Source organism: Capra hircus, chromosome 15 (genome assembly GCF_001704415.2).
Source record: "Capra hircus breed San Clemente chromosome 15, ASM170441v1, whole genome shotgun sequence".
Lineage (NCBI taxonomy): Eukaryota > Metazoa > Chordata > Mammalia > Artiodactyla > Bovidae > Capra > Capra hircus.
Genome location: NC_030822.1, coordinates 24750186 through 24776848, shown reverse-complemented (window position 1 = coordinate 24776848; position 26663 = coordinate 24750186). Strand labels below are relative to the sequence as shown.

At 42.2% G+C, this 26663-nt stretch overlaps 1 protein-coding gene across 1 annotated transcript in view; it reads right to left on the bottom strand.

Moving 5' to 3' along the window:
- LGR4 (leucine rich repeat containing G protein-coupled receptor 4) overlaps positions 1 to 21019 on the bottom strand; it is a 104960-nt gene extending 83941 nt beyond the window's left edge. Inside the window, exon 1 of the mRNA XM_018059305.1 lies at positions 20603 to 21019. Coding sequence (XP_017914794.1) covers positions 20603 to 20787 — 185 coding nt within the window. The 5' untranslated portion in view covers positions 20788 to 21019. The remainder of the gene's footprint in view (positions 1 to 20602) is intronic.

The window sequence follows — 26663 nt, the reverse complement described above, 5'->3', positions numbered from 1 at the left end:
CCTTCTTCACAGTCCAACTCTCACATCCATACATGACCACTGGAAAAACCATAGCCTTGACTAGATGGACCTTTGTTGGCAAAGTAATGTCTCTGCTTTTGAATATGCTATCTAGGTTGGTCATAACTTTCCTTCCAAGGAGTAAGTAGCCCTACCTAAAACAGACTGGCATACAAGCAAATTTACTGTAAAATATCCAAAGGCCCATGATACCACTGTATTTGAGAACTTCTCTGGGAAAAACTGAGCAGTTAACATTGTTTACATAAATGGGAAGGAATAGAATTTTGAAGCTGGGTGACAGGGACCTGGAGAGGACAGTTCTAAAACTACGCTGCCCCTGTGTGCATGCTCCGTCGCTCAGTCACGTCCGATTCTTTGCGTCCCCATGGATTATAGCCCGCCAGGCTCCTCTGTTCATGGAATTCTCCAAGCAAGAACACTGAAGAGGGGATCTTCCCAACCCAGGGATCAAATTTGCACCTCCTATGTCTCCTGCAGGAGGATTCTTTACCACTGCACTGGGAAGTGTCACACTGCCCTCTCCCCCAACACCAAAGTGACATTAAACCATCCAAGCCTTGTTAAGTGTCTATAGAGACATGGGCATATTACTCTACATGAAACAAAGTCCTAGGTAGAATTAATACTATTTCTCCTGGCAGAATATTTTCAACTCCTTGCAACCAATAGACACTTTCAACTCCACAAACCTCCACGTGGGAAATGAAACAGAACTTCATATCTGTTGTTGCTATGAAATTAAAAATAATAACAATACTCCCATGGAAAATTTTTCATGCATCTCCATTCCATGCTTTAGGGTCCTAGATGTAGCTAAACTTATATTAAAAACTAAACAAGGACATCTCTTTGCCAACCCTGCACAAGCCTCTCAGTTTCATCCTGAAGGTCTGAGCCTCACCTTGACAGTGACCTGTTACATAATGATCTCTATACTGTGACTACAACAACACATGACTGCCTCACAAAACACTTCTTAAAAGTACTCAAGTTTGTTTTTAAGAGTCTAATCTTATTTTCAAAGTTGGCATAACCACTCACTTAAAATAAGAGAATGTCAACTTGAAAAAGAGAGGTTGCAGGAGAATTATTTAGTGCCATGTAATCATCAACTTCTCTGCCTGCAACTTCAGAAAAATGCATCACACCACTGCTCTAATGAAGAGCATCCACCAGGCACATCACACAAGAACTGAGGCCTAAGTCACTATGTCAGAGGTATAAATTATGGTCCAAAGACAGCTCCAGGCACTGCTGAGCTTAGAGTTGCTTGCTGAGCAACCATGTCATTTCAAACAAACTCAGTGCTTAAGAGGCTAAAGGGCAGTGGAGGCAGTTATTGAAAGGAAATTTCTCCACTAGGCCAGAAAGGAATAATTAAGCCTTTGCATGCTAAATCACATCACTGGGGTTAACAATGAAGTAATCAAGTGTAAATGGTGACAAAGCCCATCTATAGGACTCATGAAAGGAAATTAAGGTTGTGGGTAATCTAAACTATTATTGCTTAAATACCACAAAAATTAGTCCCGAAAACTTCATTCATTTATCCTCTCTTTATACAAATGTGTGTGCTTTTTGTGGGAGGCAAGAAATTGGTTAATCCAGCAATTAAGGCAAATATACTGAATCATCTGAAGTAAAACACCACTCAGCTACTAATTCACAGGCAGAAATCCAACATGATTCCCCACAATGCTTAGACTGGACCAAATGCTCAGTAATGAAGGACCTTCATAATAGGAGACGCATATGGGATTTATTCAAATAGATGGCTAAAACCATCTAAGTGATAAGTCTAATGCATACTTTATATATTACACTTCCTATGCCGCAGGGCATAGAAGAGCATTCACACACACAACAAACACACGCACAGAGCGAGGTGGAAAGTGGGGAGACAAATTTAGGGGGAAACACGGAGGACAGGCACATCATATCCAAAAACTGCTCGACAGCAATTAAAACTGGCTAAGCTCTAAAGGGCGGAGAAGGCAATGGCACCCCACTCCAATACTCTTGCCTGGAAAATCCCATGGACGGAGGAGCCTGGTAGGCTGCAATCCATGGGGTCGCGAACAGTCGGACACAATTGAGCGAGTTCACTTTCACTTTCATGCACTGGAGAAGGAAAGGGCAACCCACTCCAGTGTTCTTGCCAGGAGAATCCCAGGGATCGGGGAGCCTGGTGGGCTGCTGTCTATGGGGTCACGAAGAGTTGGAAACGACTGAAGCGACTTAGCAGCAGCAACAAGCTCTAAAGGGGGCAAAATACTGTGGACCTGACAGTTAAAAGGTCCAGATTCAGACTTCAGCTCTGCAACCTCAGGTTATTATGTCACCTCAGAGACAGTTTCCTTATCTTATTTCAGGAGGGAGGAGACCAAGATTTCTACTAAGGTTTCGCAAGATTCTAAATTGATCTGGTACAGTTGTTGTTATAATTGTTAAGATTGTTGGCAATAATCTTAAGACTCACCAGAAGTTGCAAAAATAGTACAGAGGTTCCTATGCATCCTTCACCCAGATTTCCCAATGGCAACATCTTATGTGACCAGAATACATTAGCTAAACCAGGAAATCTATTTGGGTATAACACTATAGTGGGCATCCCTGGTAGCCCAGCTGGTAAAGAGTCCACCTGCAATGCAGGAGACCCTGGTTCGATTCCTGAGTTGGGAAGATACCCTGGAGTAAGGGATAGGCTACTCACTCCAGTATTCTTGGGCTTCCCTTGGATCAGATGGAAAAGAATCCACCTGTAATGCAGGAGACCTCGGTTCCATCCCTCGGTTGGGAAGATCCCCTAGAGAAGGGCATGGCAACCCAGTATTCTTGCCTGAAGAATATCTTGATTTATAGCACAGAAAGTCCTACATCTCAGAACTCAAGAAGTCCCATTTGGGCATCCCTGATGGTTCAGATGGCAAAGAAACCGCCTGCAATTTGGGAGACCTGGGTTCAATCCCTGGGTTGGGAAGATCCCCTGGAGAAGGGAACGGCTACCTACTCCATGTTCTGGCCTGGAGAATTCCATGGACATCAGAGGAGCCTGGCAAGCTACAGTCTACTGGGTCGCAAAGAGTTGGACACAACTGAGTGACTTTCACTTTTCACAACACTATTATCTTAAAGACAGACCCTACTTAGATTCCACAGCTTTTTATATGCACTCATTTTTTAAACCACAAGTATGAATTCATATAATCACCACTACAGTCACTATAAGGAACTGCTCTCTCACCATGTAAAAACAAAAATATGGGCATATTACTCTACTTGAAACAAAGCCCTGGATGGAATGAATACTTTCAATTCCTCCTGGTAAAATATTTTCAATTCCTTGCAGAAAATAGACACTTTCAATTCCACAAACTTGGAAAATGAATATTAAAACCTTCCATAATGTTATGGCTGTTCAATAAAAAATATTCTCAAGGAAAACTCTGCTCTCACCTCTAATGCTCACTTTAGGGCACTAAACGCAACTACGTGCTCAGTCATGTCTGACTCTTGTGACCCCATGGACTGTACCCCGCCAGACTCCTCTGTCCATGGGATTTTCCAGGCAAGAATACTTGAGGGGTTGCCATTTCCTCCTCCAGGGGATCTTCCTAACCCAAGGATCAAACCTGTATCTCCTGCATTGCAGGCAGATTCTTTACCATTTGAGCCATTGGGGAAGCGCAGATGCAACTATACCTATGCTAAAAACTAAATGAAATAAAATAAAGACCTCTCTTTGCCATCACTGCCCCCTCACTCCCTCCTGTACCTCTTTAGTCTCACTGTTCTCCCACCTCTAACCCTAGCCACCACTGACCAATGCTCCATCACTCTAAACTGTTGTCATTTCTAGGCTATTTTAAATGCGATCATGCAGCAGATGTAACTTTGAGACTGGTTTTTTTGCCCAGCATAATACCCATGGGACCTATCCATGCTTATGCATGTATCAACAGTTGGCTATCTTACTGCTGTGTAGTAGTCCACTGTATTGATATACCATTTTATTACAGCATGTGAAAATGCCCCCAATGCATATAATCTTTTTATGTTTTAACTAAATTATAATTATGGGGTGGGGAGGAACTTTTAAAATCTAGTTTTGCCATTGCTTAAGATGGGTTCATATTCCAACAGATACTGACTGACTCTCTTAATCAGTAATTACCTTAATCACTCTGGGATTCAAGGCTTCCCTGGCAACTCTTAAATAGTGAGTCCCCTTCATCCTGTTTTATTTTTCTTGATAGTACTTAATATTAGCTGATCTTATATGTTTATTATGTTTATTTTTTTAATGTCTACCACTACCCCACCCCAGCCCAAGCCAGCTAAGTTACATGAAGAGAGGGACACTGTCAGATATTGTCAGATATCTGACACTATCTGTTTCTCCATCTCCAAGAACAATTCTTAATACTTACAAAATACATGCTGAAGAAATTAATTTTTAAAGCAATGACTTATTAACCCAGTAAGTAATTATTACTGTAGAGCTTATTTCATGAACCATTATACCAATATTAACAGCTCTCAGAAAATAGTTTGAACTGATAAAATTATTCACACAAAAGCTGTTTTACTCACCTCACCTACAATGTCAATCAAGTACTGGACCCTGAAAGACTGGACAATAAACAGGGGAAAAGCACAGAAAATCTTACCATCCGACAAGCATAAGCCATAGATAGCATATTCAAAAACAGAGACATTACTTTGCTGACTAAGGTCTGTCTAGTCAAGGCTATGGTTTTTCCAGTGGTCATGTATGGATGTGAGAGTTGGACTGTGAAGAAGGCTGAGCGCTGAAGAATTGATGCTTTCGAACTGTGGTGTTGGAGAAGACTCTTGAGAGTCCCTTGGACTGCAAGGAGATCCAACCAGTCCATTCTGAAGGAGATCAGCCCTGGCATTTCTTTGGAAGGAATGATGCTAAAGCTGAAACTCCAGTACTTTGGCCACCTCATGCGAAGAGTTGACTCATTGGAAAAGACTTTGATGCTGGGAGGGATTGGGGGCAGGAGGAGAAGGGGACGACAGAGGATGAGATGGCCGGATGGCATCACTGACTCGATGGACGTGAATCTGAGTGAACTCCGGGAGTTGGTGACGGACAGAGAGGCTTGGCGTGCTTCGATTCATGGGATCGCAAAGAGTCAGACACGACTGAGTGACTGAACTAAACTGAACACAAGTCAAAGTCTCATTAAATATTAAAGATTTTTATAATCAAAGAAAAGACCATCTACTCTGATAACATGCTTCCTTCTCCTTTGTTTTGTCAACATACCCTGGAAGGCTACCAATGGTTCTGGGCAAATCATACAACTAAATGCAACTGGATTTCTTCCAGGTTAAATGGAGAACGTGAATCAGACCAACAGTCTTCTACCAGTTCTTAAAAGAAGTGAACTTTCAAGAAAGGAGGGAAGGTCAGAAAAATATTAGCAAAAATTTGGTTATGATTCATGTAGTTGAAATGCTGAAAACATGCTAAATAGATACAAGATCTTTAAACATGTAAATATATGTGAGTAAGTAAGTGAAGTCGCTCAGTCGTGTCCGACTCTTCGGGACCCCATGGACTGTAGCCTACCAGGCTTCTCCGTCCATGGGATGCTCCAGGCAAGAATACTGGAGTGGGTTACCATTTCCTTCTCCAGGGGATCTTCCTGACCCAGGGATTGAACCTGGGTCTCCCACATTGGAGGCAGATGCCTTAACCTCTGAGCCACCAGGGAAGATGTAAATATATGTATGTGTATGTAAATATACATATCCATGTGTGAAAGTGAAAGTGTTAGTGGCTTCGTCCTGTCTGACTCTTTGCCACCACATAGACTGTAGCCTGCCAGGCTTCCTGTCCATGAGATTTCCCAGGCAAGAATACTGGAGTAAGTTCCCCTTTCCTTCTCCAGGGGATCTTTCCAACCTAGTGCTCAAACCTGCATCTCCTGCACTGTAGGTGGATTCTTTACTATCTGAGCCATATAAATACATGTAAATACAGCCTCTCTGCTGAGTGGCTCCTAACACACACAAGATTTTTAGGACCATCGCACCAGAGACTTTTAAGATTTAGAAGGGTCTGAATCTACATTCTAAGGAGCTGAGAACACTTCAAGCCGAGAACAAACAGATTTAATCTCTCCAGAACTAACTCCTCATCTATAAAATAAGTAGTTCATGATATCCACCATACAAAGATAAATGCCTACCTCTAAGAAGAGGACTAAAGGACACTGTCCCATATAACCCACTCAACCAAATAATCCTGGTCTGAAAAAGCAATATCCAACATCTCATCCACAAAACCTTATTTATTACCTGTGCACCCTCACCTCCCCCCGCCGCCCCTGGAGGTTTCTCCATCTATCAAATGGAAAATAAAAGCATGTGCTTTAGAGGGCTGATAGGAGTATTAAACGGATAACACATGCAAAGACGTTTCACCCAATGCCTGGTATTCAATGACATTTGTTATTTTTAGCATCTATGTTCATAACAAAATGATGATAATGGTTTATTTGTATGGCAAGACAGACCATGAAGCAGCTCTTCATGACAAAGAATGCAACTTCAGCAAAATAAAATTGCAAAATGCTTCCAGAAGAAGACCACCTGCAGTGTTACCAGGTAAATGACCCTCCAAGCTAGGGGCTGGTACATTCAAAATCAAAACTGTGGTCACAGATTCGGTCGTGAACAGCCCTGCTGTTAAAGGAAAGAGCACACAGATTCAAACAGGAACCCATTCAGTCTGTAAAATATTAACAGCTTAATAAACATCAGCTCACAATCCAAAAACACGGTGTTCAAGTCAACTGAACAGTACCAGCTAAATTAATACCAAGTTGACTACATGAAATGCCTTGAGGGGGGAAAAAAAGGCTCATGGGTGATTCACTTTTATGCTGACTTCCCTATAAAAACATCTTCAACAGGAGAGGCAGGAAATTCCAGTGAGTGAAAGGGGGCAGCTATATGGAAACCATCATACTGCACACTTTGCTTTCTAATTTACTTCAGGGTTTTGGTTTAAAGAAGCAAATTCAGAAATTTGTTTCTCCTTAAGAAACCAAAAAGGGAGTATGCTAACGGATCTGATCGTCATATACCATTCGAGGGAATTCCACACAAAAAAAGACCAAGCCAAAAGACACACAACTAATATTTATTTTCCTGACATGGAAAAACACTATTAACATAGAAAACGATGTGAAAGCTTTTAAACAAAGATGTACAGAAAGCAAGGAGACGAAGTGAGGAAGACTTGTTTTTTTTAAATTCTGCTATGAATAAAACATAATTTTACCTGGTAAATCGATTTTTTTTTTTTTTTGGGCCAAGCTCAATGACTTGTAGGATCTTAGTTTCCTGACCAGGGATCAAACCCATGCCCACTGCAGCGGAAGTGTGGAATCTTAACCACTGGACTGCCAGGGCAGTCCTGAATTGATTTCTGAACATAAGTTACTCCTAAATCAAGAGATAGTCCCCCACTGCATGTACACATGTACCTGTGTACGCTTTTTGAGGATGCTTAATTATCAATTCTGTTTTTTTCCCCCCATAATAATCTGTAGCTTCTCACCATTTCTTTTAAATTATATCCTTTCCCTTTTCTGAAACTGTGAACTCTCCAAGTTAACTACAGGATGGACAAGTAAATACCAAACACCAACTACCACCCACTAACTGGGATGTCAGCACAAGTTACCCAACCCTTTCCAACTTCGTTTGCTCAGCCATAAAATGGGAACCATGCCACGTGTAACATGCCAAATACACAAGAAGGCCTAGCAATTCCTTACCAAATTTCCATTTTTTTGAATCAGACTTTCCAAATACAAATGCAGTAATAATGCAAAGTTTTTTCACTGTCAGCAAAATGCTCCACTTTGGTCTCATTTCCACACGAATCCTTGGGGTATCATAGTTAACTGCCGGGTATCAAAAAGAAGGCTAAGAATTCTACTCTGGTAAAAGCACAGACATTTAAACATAACCAATCTTTAGAGACTTCTGCAAATGCCACATACATACCATGTTAACAATATATTGAGGCTATAAGTAATGAGGGATATCAAACCTCTAAGGCATTAAAATCTAGACCATTTTCTTATTAACATATACTTACCATATGCCCCAGGAGCTCACTTCTAGGTACTTATACAAGTGAAATGAAAACCTCTACATGTTCATACAAAACCTCTCTATGAATATTCATAATGGCTTTATTCTCGTTACTCTAAGAACTGGACAAACAGCAGATGTCCCTCAACTGTGGAATTGATAAAAGAATTGTAATTCCATTACATCCATATGATGGAATACCAGGGAAGCTGTGGTGGCTCAGATGATAAAGAATCTGCCTGCAGTGCAAGAGACACAGGTTCAGTCCCTGGGTCAGGAACATCCCCTTGAGAAGAAAATGGCAACTCACTCCAGTATTCTTGCTTGAAGAATTCCATGGACAGAGGAGCCTGGTGGGCTATAGCCCATGGAGTTGCAAACAGTCAGACATGACAGAGTGACTAACACACTACTCTACTAAATATAATGAATACTCCTTGACAATAAAAAGGAATATTACATATAGAAACGCAACAAGATGGTAACAACATGGTAGAATCTTAAACGCATTACAATAAGTCAAAGAAGCCAGGCCCAAGAATATAATCTGTTACTTTCCATTTATATGACATTCTGGTAAATTCAAAATATGTGACCGAAGGCAGAAGAGAGATCATCAGTTGCCAGGGACCAAAAGTGGGGAGAAAGGTTGACTACCAAGGGCACAGGATGGGTGATAGGGACGTTCTGGATCTGAACAGTGTTGGTGGCTATATTCCTGTACACTAGAAAGGGTGAACTTTTAAGAGTGAGAGGTTTAGGGGAGTTTTCCCTATGAATTCATAGTTATGAAGATCAGTTAAGCAGGCAAAGAAGGAAGACAGAACATTGGAGATTATAACAGTTATTTTAGAATAAACATACGGAGTCACTAACAGAAAGTGAGGGGAACCTCAAATAGACTCATTCACGAATAACTGGAAAACCAAAAGTTTTTAAAATATAAACTCCCAAGAACTTTTGTTGATATGTGGCATCCATTTGATGGATAGAATGATAGAACATGCCTTGAGGACTGTCTGCCTTGCTGTTTATCTTCTTGTCAACCTGCAGAAAGAGGTCCATTGATCATTCTCCTGCTAGCCAAGGCCCACCACATTGACCTTTAAGGTTTCTGTTGCATAGCACCAGAAATGTAACTTTCCAAATTTAAAGGAAATGTATTATAATTAAGAACTACAAAATGAATTAATATAAGAAAATGTGAGAGGCAGCAATGTCTATTAGCATGTTGATTTACAGCAAATGTTCAGTAATGAGAGCAAGAACCATCAGAAATATCTTCTACATAGCTGAGTCCCTTTGCTGTCCACATGAAACTATCACAACATTGTTAATTGGCTATACTTTAATATAAAATAAAAAAAGTTTTTAAAAAGGAAATACCTTCTAGATGAGATGTATACATTTAAATATTTGCCTCTATCAGGGATAAAACAGGGATAAAACTCACTTCCTTTTCAAGCTGTCATCCACTCTTGACAAAACCAGCCAGCACATCTAAGAAACAATAGAACTAGAAATTCAAGCTCGGGTAACTTAAGGGCTGGAAAGGACCCTGACGAAATGTATGTCGTTATTTCCTCCGCCAAAGTCATGAATCTTCTCATCTTTGGTGTCACAGGGTGTTGCTTTTTTCCACTCCCCCTTCTGCAATGCCACATCAGCCAGGGTAGTGCCAAGGGCAAATTCTTTTAATGCAGAAGAAGACCTGAAAAAGACAGCAGTTGATTTACCCCTCTTTTCCACATTCTTGGCCCTCTGCTGCTACACCTGCTGACAAGCCTCCACACTGTGGATTTAGATGCCACAAAGCAAAGCCGTTAATGCTCGCTGAACTGAAACCAAGTCCCCAGTAGAAGCTGGTGCTACGCAACAGAAACCTTAAAGGTCAATGTGGTGGGCCTTGGCTAGCAGGAGAATGATCAATGGACCTCTTTCTGCAGGTTGACAAGAAGATAAACATCAAGGCAGACAGTCCTCAAGGCATGTTCTCTCATTCTATCCATCAAATGGACGCCACATATCAAACCTGGGAGAACAGCCTTGAAACATTCTGAATACACACACAAATTCCCTTTGGTGAAATAACTGATCTAGTAGAAAACCCCACTATGGAAGCTGGTCATATAAACTTAATTCAAACTAATATTAGACACTGATTTATCCAAAACACGAGGTTGCCTTTCCACAGAATGTAATGGGGCTTTGGAAAACACAGTCTGATTGCTAACAGCAGAGCCTGTGGTTAGCACACAAACTTGCCAACTTACCATGAAGGATGAAGCCTTCTGCTGCATGCCCTCACAGCCCCAGACTGTTTGCAAAGGGCAGGGATGAAATATTCCATATGTTTTCTTTGTCAGTGACATGGCTATTGAAAGCAAGGCCATGGTAGTCTCCCTGCTGAGGGACTGGGTCAAGCTATTCATGTGTAACCAGGCAGATGTCAAGATGGTAATGGGAAAAACATCTCAAACATTTTTTTTTTTTTTAGAGAAAGAGACTGGGGTAGAAAATGCACAACTGTATTTGAAACACTCAGCCAATCTAAATAGGTTGTTAGCACTTTTGCATGTGTTAGCTGCTGCTCTGGCTTTAAAATTCACTTTCAAATCAGAGCTAAACTGAAACCCAGAAAAGTTTTTAAGGTTTCTGAGAAAGATTTAAGTGTGCTTACCAAGAATGTCATATAACTTTTGAGCAATGTGTGAAAGGGATTTTAGTTCTAAAATTACTCCAAGGATAATAAGCTTTTCTTTATCCATGGAACACAAGCATTGGTCTCAAACATTAAAAAACAAAACAAAACAAAACACGGGTATCCAATAACAAGTAAAATATCAAAGTAATCTTATAATCTGCATATTGTTACAAAGTGATATGAAGAGACAAGAATCCAGCTAAACTGTCAAACCTGAACAAACCTTATCCATCCCCAATATGGAAAGTGATGAGAAACTGCTGGGCACTCACTGGCATGAGTTTGCTTAAAAAGTTAAGCATTACTGCATGAAAATCCTTAGTGTTCAAAAGTCTGGAAGTAGAAAATGAGTGTCTAGAGATTACATCTTCTCCCCTGGTGGTCAAATGATTAAGAATCTACCTATCAGTACAGGGGACACGGGTTGGATCTCTGGTCTGGGAAGATTCCACACGCTGTGGAGCAACTAAGCCCACAGTGCGCCACAACTACTGACTCCGTGCTCCGCAACACAAGAAGCCACTGCAATGAGAAACCCACGCGCCGCAACGAAGGGCAGCCCCCACTAGAGAAAACCCTCCTGCAGCAACTGAAGACTCTGCACAGCCAAAAAAATAACTAATTAAATTTAAAAAATAAAGATTACACTGACACTGTCTCAAGTTACCTGCCCATTCGCTAGGAGGAGAAACAAAGTGTCCCCCTATTAGGAGAGCATCCTTTGACTTGATCAGCCATCTCAGGGAAGCAATGGCCAGCCAGAGACTAAGGCAAGAAAGCATGATTTCCCCCGGGCTCTCTCCTCTAGAGAAACTGTAACCCCAACCATTAGGCTTTTTTGTTGAAAGGGAGCAGCACCACCTACAAGAAGGGACCTTGATAAAAACATATGCGCTATCCTTTCTCCACCAGGATCTTTACAGTTTTCTGAATGAAAAGTCTGCCAGCCAAGAAGACATTTTCCCATTAGTATGAGGCTCACTGTGAAGTTTCCAACAGGCTATGAAACAGATACACATTCAAAGAACCAGAGAAACAGAGTTTAGAATTCTAAATCTAAATGACTTGAAGGGATAGCACACATAGACAATTGCTTAGTCACTCCCCAAAGAAATGACAACATAATGTAATGGGTCCTTCAGTTCAGTTCAGTTGCCCAGTCGTGTCTGACTCTTTGCAATCCCATGGACTGCGGCACACCAGGCCTCCCTGTCTATCACCAATTCCCGGAGTTCACTCAAAATCACGTCCATCGAGTTGGTGATGTCATCCAACCATCTCATCCTCTGTCATCCCCTTCTCCTCCTGCCTTCAATCTTTCCCACCATCAGGGTCTTTTCAAATGAGTTAGTTCTTCACATCAGGTGGCCAAAATATTGGAGTTTCAGCTTCAGCATCACTACTTCCAATGAATATTCAGGACTTATTTCCTTTAGGATGGACTGGTTTGATCTCCTTGCAGTCCAAGGGACTCTCTTGTGGTCACTCAAACAGGTCATGCTGAAATTTCTTACGTATGACCCTTGAAGTCAAGTGAACTCCTTTTGCAGATGGAAAAGCCGATGCCCCCAGGGATTAAGTAATATCCCCAGGACTTCCCTGGTGGATATCAGGGAAGCTTCCAGCAGTACAGAATCTGCCTGCCAATGCAGGGGACATTGATCCCTAGTCCAGGAAGATCCCACATGCTGCAGAGCAGCTAAGCCTGTATGCTACAGCTACTGAGCATGCATGCCTAGAGCCTGTGCTCCTGCAACAAGAGAAGCCAGGAGCTGCCCCCACTTGCTGCAAATGGAGACAGCCCACACAGCAACTAAGATTCAGTGCAGCCAAAAATAAATAAATTAATTTTTTTTTAATTCTTAAAAAAAAAAAAAAGTGATCTCCCCAAGTGAGCAGATTGAGGATCTCAGAGGTCTTGTTTCCTGGAAACCACACTCTCAAAAATAAAACCATTTCTGAAGTCTTGTTCATAAAAACAGGTGCACAAAAAGAACACTGAAGCATAGACAGTGACATAAAAAGCTGGATTATGAGACCATGGATTCAAAATGATCTTAGGGAGGGCAGAAGACCAACCTGCAAAGTTTTTCTTTGTTACAAAGATAAGAAAACATTAAGATTTTAAAACACACCCCACTAAGCAAATGAGATGAACTAGCAGTGACACTGAACAGATGAGAAGTGGGATTATAATAAACTGCTAAGTACCAGTTAGTAAATCCACATGTAATGTTTTTATAATAAGTGAAAGCGCTAGTCACTCAGTCATGATCGACTCTTGGAGACTCCATGGGCTGTAGCTCACCAGGCTCCTCCGTCCATGGGATTCTCCAGGCAAGAATACTGGAGTGGGTTGTCATTTCCTTCTCCGGGGGATCTTCCCAACCCACAGTTCAAACCTTGGTCTCCTGCCTTGCAAGCAGATTCTTTACCATCTGAGCCACCAGGGAAATCAAGCTTTAAAACATAATACTAAATGTTAAAATGCATTGAATAGTCCTTTCTTAACTCTGATCAAATTGTAGAATTCTGTACATGATTGATATGAGATAAGGAGAGACCAAAGAGGAGGTCTCCTCTCTCCCGAGAAAAATCTAATCTGCCAAGCCCTTCTCACAGTATCCATATCATTTATATACTTTCTCTGAGGGCCTTTTAGCATGAAGCTTACCTGGTAGGTAAATAGGTAAAGCCAGAAGTTAATCACCATCAGAGCCCCATCCCCACTGTTTCAGAGAGAAGACTGCCAACTTGGAAGCACACCTCCTACCTTGCACTTCCAAACAAGAAGTGTGAACAAGAGTGAAACCTCTAATGGCCAACTGTCTATCTCACTAGGAAAACAGCTCCAGTCAAGCTCTTCAGGGCAGTCAGATGTTCCCACTTGTACTGGGTGACTCTGTGGCTTATACTGAGAGCTCCATGTGGGTGCTCAGACCCTGGAGGGAAAGGACAAATGGGGTCCCCAGCAATCCTGGGCCCATTCCTCAGTCATGCTTCCCACAGCACCAAGGGAAAGGCGCCATCTCCTTGCCAAAGTTAAGTTGCCCTACCTGGGAAGGAAAATTTCCCCACAGAAAACTTTAAAGATATACAGGAACAGGGAGAATCCAACTTATGATTTTTCTGGATCCCAGGCTCTGAATCTGATTCAAAGAATGAAAATATTCTGCTGTCAGTGTACATTTCTATTGTTTTAAGGGTCAATTTTATATTTAAAACTTTGTTTAAAAAAAGCTATATTCTCCTAGGGTAAAAATAAAGGGGGGGGGGTTAGCTAACTCAAGGAGATTACTTAACTTTTTACTTATCTTGATTCAGAATACTTACATGCAAATGAAATATAAAGGATAAAGTATCATTAAATATTCCATAATAGATTAAATATGCTTTCCCACTACATGTTTTCTCACTAGCACAGACAGCAGACCAGACTGGGATCTAAACGTATACCATCTTGGTCTAGCTGCCTCCCAAAATATCTATGGTTTACATTTCCTTACAAGGATATTCTGATATTCTTAATGGGCCAACATGCTGCCAAGAGGGGTGGTTCAATGTTTTTCTCACAAGATCTTTCAGTACAGTAAAGCTAAGAGTGCTATCAAAATATATATTTTTAATGTTCGTTTTTGAAACTTATACTCTTAGATGGGCATTCCTGAGCCCCAATCATTTGCATTTAAAATAAGAGATGCCGAAAGACAAACCTTATTGCAGGGATGGAGGGACTAGGCTAGCATGCTCTTTTAACTAGTGAAATATGTAACGGTATCAAAACATACTTTAGAGACTAAAAACAACCACCCAGAGTTTTAACTGCCTGTACAGGACACACAATATTTCTATACATTTGCTAAAAACAGTCCCAGCCATATACAAAGTTTAATAACAAATATTTGTCTATGGGTGGGTGATTTCAGAGTACACTACAAAATAACCACATCTTGCCTTTTAAAGAGGGTATTTGAGTAGTAACTGGCTCAAGTCTTTAGAAAGTTGACATGTTACTAAATGTATATGAACTAGAAAATCATTTCTAAACTCAGTTTTGAATTCATTCAGTTTCAGACAATAGAACGGATACCTGGCCTGCTGTCTGCCCATCAAGTGTTGAAACACAAAAGAAATATTTGGGAAGGCAAACAAATTAGTTATTGTGTAAGAGTACTGACTTGTTAAATGCCTTAACTGTTTTTTCTTCACTGACAGACTTTAAAGCTAAAGTATTTTATTATCCTCAATGAATCTTTCGAAAAACTACACTTCACTGAACAAAACTGGGGGGAACAGGGGCAAAAATTAGCCATACCCTTGTCTATATAGGAAAACAAGCTTTTGCCATTGCCGAAAACTTGAAGGCTGCAGGAGGCAATTAAAGAGCAAGCTAGATAATACATTTCTAAAGTCAAAACCTTGATCTCTAGTTTAAAAAAAAATGAAAAGAAAAGCTGTCTTATCAAATTACATTAGTTACATTTTTCAGAGTTAAGGGCACATTGGGGAGGGTTTAACTTTTAACCCAGGTATACTGATAAATACTGAGCTTTTATGGAAATATATCTTTTTTTTTAAAGAGAAAAATTGAGAAACAGTCTTGGAAAAATGTCAAAGAGTCACTAAAAGAGCCTTACAACTTGCTAGACATTCTACACAGATTCAGAGAGACTGAAAGCAGTGAGAGCCATCAGTCACCAATATCCATTATTTCTTGATAAGAAAAATGGGAATAAAAGATAAATAAGCACAATCAAGGAGACCAAAGACCAAAACACAAACTCGCAGGCTCTCTGTCAGTGCCTCCTTACTATAATGATGGCTAAAATAAGAATTTGAGAGGTAACCTGACAGAGGCCAAGAAAACGCCCAAACTTGCCTGGATCCACCTCCTAGCACAGAACTTTGATCTTCCCTAAGAGATTAAGTTGTCAAATGTTACCTTACGACTCTAATGGTAAGAGCCAAGTGCCTGGACATTAAATGCTTGCGATACCATAACTGTCATTAGCATTGAGCTGGACTGAGAATCATAAAATATTAGTGGTTACCACAAGCCTTCAGGAGCCCCAGAAGGAGAGTCGGTGGTTTAAATCCTGGGTACAACTCAGACCACACCCAGCACATTGTTGCCTTGTGAGGCAGTGCGTTTCCCAGTCAATGGATACGTTCCAGTAGAGTTGGACAATTGGAGAAGTGTTCTGGGTGGCGGAGAGATTTCAGGATTGAGACACCGACACTACTCTTGGCACAAGAGAGAGAATCAGACAAACGTATTGGGAAAAAATCAAATCAAATAGAAAGAAAACTCTTGGCAGTAAGAGTTGTTTACTTCCTTATTCTCAGGTGAAGAAACCAAGGCCCTGAAGGGTTAAGTATGTCACCACTCAAGGTCACTTGTGTGATTTACTGACAGATCTGGAAACCAGCTCTCCGTATTCCCAGCAGAATGCTCTTTCCTCTTGAATTGAAAGAAAATCCAGCAGTTCACTAGTTTGTGAAATGAAAGACCTGTACTTAAAGATGTTCATATATTGCCCTTGTTTAGAACAAAGTTCCCTGGCATATAACACAAATACTTCGCTAGAGAGACAGACCACAGAAAATAAGCTAACAATGAAATTTACAGAAAGTAATTCAGACACCAAGATATCAAGACTTGACCATCAAAAAAGGCATAAACATTTAGCCACTGATTACTGACCTGCCTGGGAATACAACTAACATTAGAGGAAACATAAGAAAATATTTTCAAATAATACTATTAAAAGAAAGGTGCTTGGGATCATGAAAAAAGTACACCTTAGGGAAGAATTTGAGATGATGCTTCCCAAAGAAGAAGAAACAACAGATTATTTTTTAAAACCCTTCAAAGCCCCTCAGTAACCATCAATTTTATATAGAAAGCTTGCTAACCTGCCTCTGTACAGGGTAAGCACACTGTGAAGGCTGGAGAGATTATGACTAATTACATGGAAGTGAGGACATTGAGTAACTTTTTGTACAGTATCCAAATTACTGAAACAGAGTGATTTTATTTTCCAAGTGTGAAGCCATACCGACAGGAAACAAGCAGGGCTATTCTACCCCAGCAAAGCGCCTTAGCTAGTCAGGCATTCTGTAACAAGTCTCCATGGCAAATTTCCTAACACACACTTCTAAACACAAAGAACTCTTCCTCAGAGTGAGTGGCAATAAATAGGCTTGTGCAACTTCAACTAGAAGGATATTCAGATCCTTCTGGGATCTTTTCACGAAAGCAGCAGAATGCTATAGTCACCTTGCCATCCCCAAACCGTGAAAGGATTATAAAATCATAGAACATCTATCTGGAAGCTACAAGCAGCCTAAACAGGACATAGTGAATCCAATGACTTCATTTTGCAAATGAAAAACTGTCACTGGCCTCCCGAAAAAAAAAGGACTTGCCCAAGGCCACCCAATTACTGAGTAGTATGGTAAGAACTACTACGGTCAAGGGCTCAAACCTAGTACCCTCTCCACAAAGCCACAGAAACAGCCTTTATAATCCTAAAACTATGCCCCAGATATAACCTAGGATGTGGAAATTTGTGTCCCTACAGGTCTCAAATTTTGTGGTTTGGCCACACAAACCAGAGAACATACATTCACAATCCCTTCCCCACCTCCACGGTGACTTCATCTCTTTATCTCCCCATCAAGAATCTTGGAACACAGGTGATTAAGACGGACCTTATTAGATCTAATAGAGGAATAACCTTGAATCTTTTTGATTAAAAATACACATTGGAATTTTAATACTAGTCAGAGCACTTCCTTTCAAACATCTCAGGGTGAAGTGTGACGAGCCATTGCACTGTGACACACAGGATGGGGAACTGCTGCTGCGAAATATAAATAATCACTACAGGTGCAGCCGATGCTGTGAACACAAGAATCTCATCAACAATACTGAGGATTAGATCTGATTTTGCCCCTAGACTTGGATAAAGCAGCTTTCGGCAGGAAATAGACACTGTTAGACTGAACAAGTTTAAACGAGCCTAAAGGAGAAGAAGCAGGTAGCCTCCTCACTCTGGGGCCTTCTCAGATCTGGACAAAAGGCTAAATGCTGAGAATGCAGAGTTTGGCAATCCCATGTGGGAATGAGGGCTGAATTCCAATCCCCAATTCTGCCCCTTGGTGTGCCCTGAAGTCCTTATTTATTCACTGCAACATTTTTAAAGTGCTTCCTGGGTACCGGGCTCTGTGCCCTCCATGTTGAATAAAATAAAATCCCTGCTCTGTTGACCAAGAGTTTCCAATGTGGGATGTGTACACCCCTGAGTGAGGTGAAGGCAAGATACCACTGAGGAATGACAAAAAAAAAATACAAGAATTGATTTAAAATTATAGTCTCATCATTTTGATTTCTATTTTTGCGATTACCATTTTACAGATAACTAAATAGGCCTCGGTGCCCATGCTCCAGAAATTAGAAAATCGGTCAATCAAAGTTTGGGGACTCTTGATCTAGTCCCTTGGTGCGTAGCTTAGGCTCACCAAAGCTGTGATGGGATAGCAAATCAGAAGTACTTGCAAAAAGTACTTGGGTGATTACAAGATGTCTTGTAAGATCAACCGTGTGTGGGCACCCACCCCTCCCCACTGCGGCTTTTGAAGTCACTGATTTTCCAAAATGCAAATATATTGCCCTTGCGACGCCCTTTACATGCCCTGGTCATATAACATACTTTTAAGGTGAAATGGAGAGTATTCAGGTGAAATAAGGAGTTGTCAGGTGTATAATACTCTACAGGTCATGAAGAAGAAAATGTAACACAGGGGCCCTCTAACCACAGCTCAGAAAGTGCTACAATGATGCTAGTTTAGGCAATCTGATCTGGACTGGTGCCAATTATCTTCATGTTTCCCAAGCCATCCACAGTCACTTGTGTAAGGCTCAAAGTCAAAAACAGAACATTGTTGAATTCTAAAGAAAGATGTCTGATGCTCTATAGCAAGGAGTGCACTCTCATAAAAATGCGATATTTCTTTGTGCTTTTTAGGTAATAATGTAAAACAGCCCTTTTCCTTACAGAGCAGGCAAGACTAGTCATTAAAACTCAAGGAATCTGCTCAATAAGGTCTTTTCAACTGCTTTTCTCTCTGGGGCTTGAAAGAAGTGTCAGGGAAAGGTATCTCTTCTGCAATGAATTCCCTAAAAGTTTAAAGAGGTCTTGGGGGGAAAAAGTAGTCCCATCCCTTCTACCTAGTCTTCTTCCCTTCTGGTTCCCCACTCCCGCCCCAACTTTTCCACATAATGTATCTTTTGTAGGCAAAATGCTCCTCACAGCAAAGTTAATATTTTTCACTGAGAAGTTAAATTTCACCTTATTGAAGGAAGATGACTTCAAATATGTAACTTCAACCTGAAAGGAGGGGGATAAAAAAAGAGAAGGGGGGGGTGGGTGGTGGCCAAAGAATGACACTGGTTCCAAGGCAACTGGCCAGGATACTCAAAAAAAAAAAACAAACCACCCATTGGCAGACAGCAAGCAGAACAGTTCCCACCACCCACCTGGAGGCAGCATACTCTGGCCTGAATAGAGAGGATTCTCCATGGGGGTCTGCTCTTTCTTTCCAACTGTCTAGGTCTAAGAGATCCCCCTCGGGAGGTATAAGGTAAAAGGAAATTCCCTTTACGCAAGGCCTTTCAGAACCCCTTTCTCTCTCAAACAGTTCTTTCACTGCCCTTGGTTTAATCTGGCCACACAGCACAACAAGGAAGAACAGGAGCCTAACCCCAAGCCCGGCACTCAATTATCCTATTCTTTCTCTACGGGGGCCATCTGCCAATGCCACCTCCAGCACCTATTTCAGATTCTTCTTTTCTGAAGCGAATGTCTAAAAGCTGAGACTGTCCCCATTTGCGGAGAGGGTCTGTGGAAGTCAGAGCCATTTGAGCGACTTCCCCAACCTCCGGGAGCTCAAAAGAAAAGTTCTCCTGGTTAAGCAACAACAGAAAACGGCTACCTTTCGAGAGCTTATGTTCTGGCACTTTCATTTTCCTCCAATATCCTGCACTTCAGGTCAGCATTCCTTCTTTAAAAGGCCTTGCTGGGTAAGAAGACTAATACATCCAGAGAAACCTGCAATTGCCCCTCCTTCTCCCTTGTTTTGGCCTGGCTTCCCTGCGCGCTCCAGAACCCCAGGCGCTGGCTGATGAGTCCGGAGTGCAAGCGGACCCAGGTGCCAGGTTGCTCTCCCCGGACAGGGCCAAACAGGAAGGCCACTGGCCCTGACTACCGCACAGGTGTTCTTCTCCCCACATGCTTCCCCACGAAAACCGCCTCGGTCTCAGACTCGGGCCAAGTTCGAGGCGCCCTCACCCCTAACGCCTGCAAAGCTCTTGCCAGCTGAGCAGGGGGCCCGGGTGAGAAGACAAAGTCGCGTGAAAAGGTTGCCAAGGGCAAGCGTTTCCAGATTCCTCTTTCCTCCTTGGCCCCATATGCACTTGAGAGTTAGGAGGTGTGGGGGAGCTGGTGATCGTGCCCTTAAAGCCTGGGAAAAAGAGCTACACGGGTCTCGGACCCGGGTTGGCAAAGCTTGGGAAGCCCGTGGCACTGGAGTGAGTGCCAAGGAGGTGCCGACGGCCCACCCCACCCCCTTCCTCGGCACATTGCGGGGGGGGGGGGCGTGGGATGAGATCTGCCACTGGCTCCGCCCCCCGGCGCCCCCACCCCCGGCGCCCCCGCAGCCCGCACTCACAGCAATTGGGTGAAGGCGCTGAGCCCCTCGGGCACGGCCGTCAGCCCCTTCCCGGAGCAGTCCACCCGACGGTCTCCGTCGCAGCTACAGGGCGCCGCGCAGAGAGGCGGCGCCGCGCCGCTGGGCTCGGCCGAGCCGCGCAGCCCCAGGGCGAAGAAGCAGAGCAACCCCAGCGGGCCCGGCATTGCTGCGGCCGCCACCCGCGCCGGCCTCTCCCGCGGCGCCGCTCGCTCGGCGCGCCTCCGCCGCCCTCCGACGCCCCCCGCCGCCCCGGGCGGCAGGCCTGCGGGTTGGGCCGGGGGCTCTCCTCTCTCGGCAGTCACGCGGGCTCGGCTCCTTCAACAGTCCGCGGCAGCAGCGAAGGAACGCGGCGCTCCGGAGTTTCGCCCTTCCCGCTGCTCCATGGAAGCGCAGAGGCAGCCCCAGGTCCTCCCGCGGCTCAGGCCAGCCGGCCCGGCCGGGCGCAGCTGCGGGGGCCGCGCTCTGCCATCGCACCCGCCTCTCGGTCCCCGGCCTCCCGCCGCAGCCGTTCTTCACGGTTGCGGAGCGCAGACTTCAGCCATGCCGGCCCCTCGCCCCAGCCCCCGCCCGGCTCTCGCACAAACACCCGGGCTCTTTCTCGCTCTTCTCGCAGCCGCGGCTCGATCTCCTCCCGTCCTTTTTCCCTTCTAGGGTTGCACGCTCGGGTTCCCAAGCCCCCAGCCGCTGGGTTATGCAAATCACCTAGGTACATGCAAAACTAACCCCTCTCTCGGAGCACCATTGGCCGGGGGAGGTCTCTAGCTTATTACTATGCGAGGAGGGGAGCCGCCATTGGCCGAGAGTGGACCAGAAGGGCGTGTGTATCGGGCGTGAGTGACAAGGTGGTGGTGGTGGTGGTGGTAGTTCTAGGCAGAAATCCCTGACTTGGTTTGATTTGCGTGGCAGGTTGTGGATCAAAGGTAGAAGGATCTGAAGACGTAGAATCTGGTTTTCTACCCCCCACACACATATTCGTTTTCTTCCCTCTGCAGAAATTGAATCTCCTAAATTGGACGACCTGAAAAGTAGAACTTGCCTCCAGCATTCAGTTAAGTTTCAAATGACTCTGTGCTGCTCCAAATGGTGAGGACTCTGGGAGCTGTGCAAATGGGCAAAGAATTTTAAAGAGGGGGGAAAAGGCTTCTCTTAATCTGGCATAAATATTTAAGTTTCACCTATATACTAAAGTTAAAACAGTGTATCCCCCAAGAACCTCTCCCTTCACCTAACATCTTTATACCTATCTAAATGGCAACCCACACCAGTGTTCTTGCCTGGAGAATCCCAGGGACGGGGGAGCCTGGTAGGCTGCCGTCTCTGGGGTCGCAGAGTCGGACACGACTGAAGCGACTTAGCAGCAGCAGCAGCAGCAGCAGCGATATGCACAGGGTAGCTAAATCATAGCAATTAGCCATCCACGATATAGAGTTTTGGTGACCCCCAACGCAGACTACTTTCTCACCTACTTCAAAATCCTGGAACACAGGAATCTTGTTAGGGTCAACAGAAGTGATGTTTCTGAACACTGGACAATTTTTCCAGACAACAGAAACATTTGCGTGCTAGTAACTACCCTTGAGAAGGCAGCAGCAACTTTGCTGTTAAGTGATTGTCAGCATTCCTTCCTCTTCTGGACTTTTGTGGCATCATAGACCTCACGTTATTATTATTGTTGTTTGTACCAGCTACTGCTTTGTAGGCACCTGCTTTCTTGCTGTCCACTATGATTCTGAGTTATTTTTCTCGATTTTGAAGACATTTCCCACAAATATTTTAAGGTAGGCAGAGTTAAAAATTTCACTGTCATCAAGGTGATTACTCATGTCATATAAGTAAAATTAAAGAAACTGGAAATAAGTTGACACAGACTCAAGAAATTTAAATGAAAAATTTCCATCATCCTTACATTCAGGAGTTTATCTTTTAAAATAATGCCAGTTGGGCATATGAGTAACAAGAAATTCTTGTTTGACATGCTTGACAGTCAAATAAATACAGATATGCCTTGAATTTAAGTTTTAGGAATGACCTGTTTCCTATAGTTGTAGGTTTGAATGAGAATTTAAAGGTAGCTGGACAACCCTCTGGTTTTATGGATAAGAAATCGGAAGCTTGCAGATACTGTGCTCTGTCCAATATCATCACAGAACAGCTCCTGGGCTCCTGGTTCCTTGTATGGTACCCTTGGAGCCTTCTCTAAACTGGATTCCATTGTCTAAATCACTTCCATTATTTGCTGGCAACTCTCAGGAGCAAGTGAAAACTGTTAATTTTGTTTCTTTGATTCCTTTAACACTTCTCTTTCATTACAACAGAATATTCTTGCCCAGATATCATTATCTTCTTTTTATATAACAATAATATGTTATACTGATTGATCTTGTTTTGGCCAAATAACTCGTTTCCTTTCTTTAAACTTTAGTAAGCATAAGAATCACATGCAAAACTTGATTAAAACTGTAAACATTTTGATGCATGTCAAGTCAGGAACTTTATTCTTTGCTTTCAAGGAATAAGATCTTAGGGCTGGGAACTTAAGTGAAAGGAGAGATTTGGATTTTGGAAAAGGGAGAGATATAGATTTTATTGAAGAATACATTTCTATTATCTAGGAGATGAAAAAGGTAAGAAAGGAGGATTCAAATTTGCAGCTTGTCCAAGAAGAGAAAATATCAGGAACAAAGGACATGTAGAGGAAGAAAAGAGGTAAGATATGTTACAGTCTTCGTGTTTCATATAGTTGCTACATTATGTGTGCTTTGCTTTAAACTGGCCAATTAGTCTTCATTTCTTGGATAAGATGCCCGAAGAGAGAAAAAAACACACCCTGATTTGTAAGATCCTATCCCAGATAACTAGAGAAAAATGATCAGCATTTCCATAACCCTTAAGGACCTGGAAAGATATCTAGATGAACCAAAATTTGATGACAGACAAGATATAAACTTAATAGAGACTCTGCCTACAGACTGGTTCTTCTTTCTAGTTTTTCATGCCATGGATGAGTAAATAGGTAGCATCCACGGGCTCAATAAGAGGAAGTGGAGCAACGAAGGAGGCATCCCTTCCTGGTAATGCTCATCTTGGGGCTTTGGGGCAGGGGGTACAAGGTCTGTTGACTCGTGGACAAGGTGGACTTCACCCATTCTTACAAATACATACCTATACAAATGTATGCTTCTGCAGGCTGCTCTATTAAGGAAACAAAAACAGAGATTGTGAGGGTTCTCCGGGAGTGCTATAATGACTGAATTAAAAGTCCTCAAATGTACAGAATTTCACTTTTTATAAAATACTTCCAAATGACAAAAGAAAAATATCTAAGTTCACAGCAGTCAGCTTAAGAAATACAGTGTTACAAATGTAGTTGAAGTTCCCTTTGTACTCCTCCCCAATCATATTCATTTCCTTCTTTCTTTCCCTGGAAGTAAGCCCTTGCCTAAACTTCATCATTAATGCCCAGGCATATTTTCATATTTTTCGTATGTGTGCATCCCTAAAAAGAATATCATTCTGTATTCTTCAGCAACTTGTTTTCTTCAACCTGTGAGCTTTGTCCATGTTCATGAACTATGTGCTATTGTTAATTCATTTTCATTATTACATAGTATTCCATTTAAAAATATACTCAGTATTTGTCCATTCTATTTAAACTTATTTTTTTTTCTAAAAATACTACCATGAATATTCTTGTTCAAGTCTCCTTTTTCATATATGCAAGAGATTCTCTAAAATGTATTTTCCTTTATATGTGTGTGTGTGTCCAGGAGTGGAATTGCTGGGTCATAGCTTAGGTACACTCACACACTCACCATATTGGATGTCAAATGGTTTTCCAAAGTGACGGGACTTACTTGTCCTTCCTTCAGCAGAGAATAAGAAACCTCATTACTCTACTTCCTACCAATACTAATGTTTTAAGACTTAAATATTTGTGAATCTGATGCACACCGAGTAAAATCGAAGTGTAGTTTAAATTGAATTCCCCTGATTACAACGGCATCTTCTCATGTATTTATTGGGCATTTGGTGTGCTCTGCCATACACTGCCTATTCGTTTCCTCTGCCTGTTTGTTTTCTGTTGAGTTGCTTATATTTGTTTATCTAGTTTAGGGCCAGATAGTAAATATTTGGAGCCTTGTGGACCACATGGTCTCTGCCATAACTATTCAACTCTGCCATTGTAGCACAAAAGCATCATAAATGATACATAAGCAAATAGATGTGGCTGTGTTCCAATAAAACTTTTTTTTTTTTTTTTTTTTTGGCAAAAACACGTTGGACTAGTTCTGGCCCGTGGGCCATACAGTTTCCCAACCCTGTTTTATAGATGCTAATCCTTTATTGAAATCTAATTATTTTTTAAAATCATTTGTAGGATTATGTAAAATTCAGAAAGACACGCCTCAAATGTAACCGTCTTTCCTTACCTGTTGACATTAAGCACTTTTAAATTTCTGATCTCCGTGGTGAGCTCATGGTGAAGATTATATTGCAGAATTAGCCCTGAAGAGTCCATTGCAAGCTTAAACATGCCTCTCTTTCTAGAGTGAATGGTGTACAAGTTGTCCTGGATGCTTAGGGTTTATCATACCTCCCATCCAAAAGACACCCCAAATATTGTCCTGATGCAGTCACATGATGGGGGAATAACAGCTGTTGGCTTTATGAAAGCATCTGTGCCAGACCCACCACCCGATGTTAGAAGCTGTTTTATTGCTGTTGTTGTTTAGTTGCTAAGTCATGTCCCACTCTGCAACCCCAGGGACTGAGCCCACCAGGCTCCTCTGTCCGTGGGGTTCTCCAGGCAAGAATACTGGAGTGGGTTGCCATTTCCTTCTCCAGGGGATCTTCTCATCCAGGGGTCCAACCCACAACTCTTGCAGTGCAGGCAGATTCTTTATCACTGAGCCACCAGGGAAGCCCTAGAAGCTGTTTATGTTTTTAAAATTATGTATGTATCTACACATACATACATATTTATGGGTTTTTATATGTACATATACATACATAAACACTTCAAAACATAATAGATTCAGGAAATAAGGAGAGACTATCAAGTCTAATCCCTACCCCTCAGACAACTGATACGTCCCTACTCTTAACAACTGAGTCCTCCAGGTAAATGCTTGTTTCTCTTCTCTGCTGCCTCCACATCTGCACCCAGGGCTCTGGGCCGGTGGAACTCCCACACGGGGCCCCAGAGGCTTGCAGTCTCAGTGTCTCACTTAGTTGTCCTTTTCTTTGGAGTCTCAATGTCTCTAGAGTGATCCTGTTTAGCACAGAAAATAGCATCTATTTTTTAGGGATAATTTTAAACTACAGTGATTATCTTGAATCACACACACAAAATAAAAATATCAAATTGTTGAAAAATTAAAAATATCTTTTTAAGCTGTACAAGTGGTCAAACTTGGGCTTCTGGGACCTCTTTCCTCTGCCACCTGTGTAGAACTGATGGACCTTGGCACATGATGACTGGCAGTAAGGCTTCTGGTGGGACTGAAGACCATTCTTGAAACCAGCCCTTTTCAAAACATCACCCCAAAATTTCTTAGTTTCTTGACCTGGTCAAATATCTTGTAGTCAGATGTCCTATTAAGTACTTCTAAAGACCCATATTGACCCTAGACTTCAAAATATTAGGACAAGTATCAGAAACATTTTCCTATACATAATATACCTAATATATATTCCTAACCCTTTCTAATTCTGATTGTCTTTTCCTGATATTTCCATTTCAAATCTAACCCCAGAAGAGAATGAGAGTCTGCAACAATTTCTGAACTACACAACTGCTCGTAGATCCCAAGGTCCATGTAATAATAATCTACTAATCTACATAATCTGCTAATGATAAAAAGAATGAGGCAAAAAAAAAAATTAATTAAATGAGCATTAAAGCAGCCAGGCATTATCACAGAAAAGTAAAGGGAAAAAAAGCAGAGTAGAAAACTGTGAAGATTACCACCTAGTCATGCTGAACATTTGCTCAGGCCAAAGTTTTAACACACAAAGTTCAGACACAGAATGTGGCTCC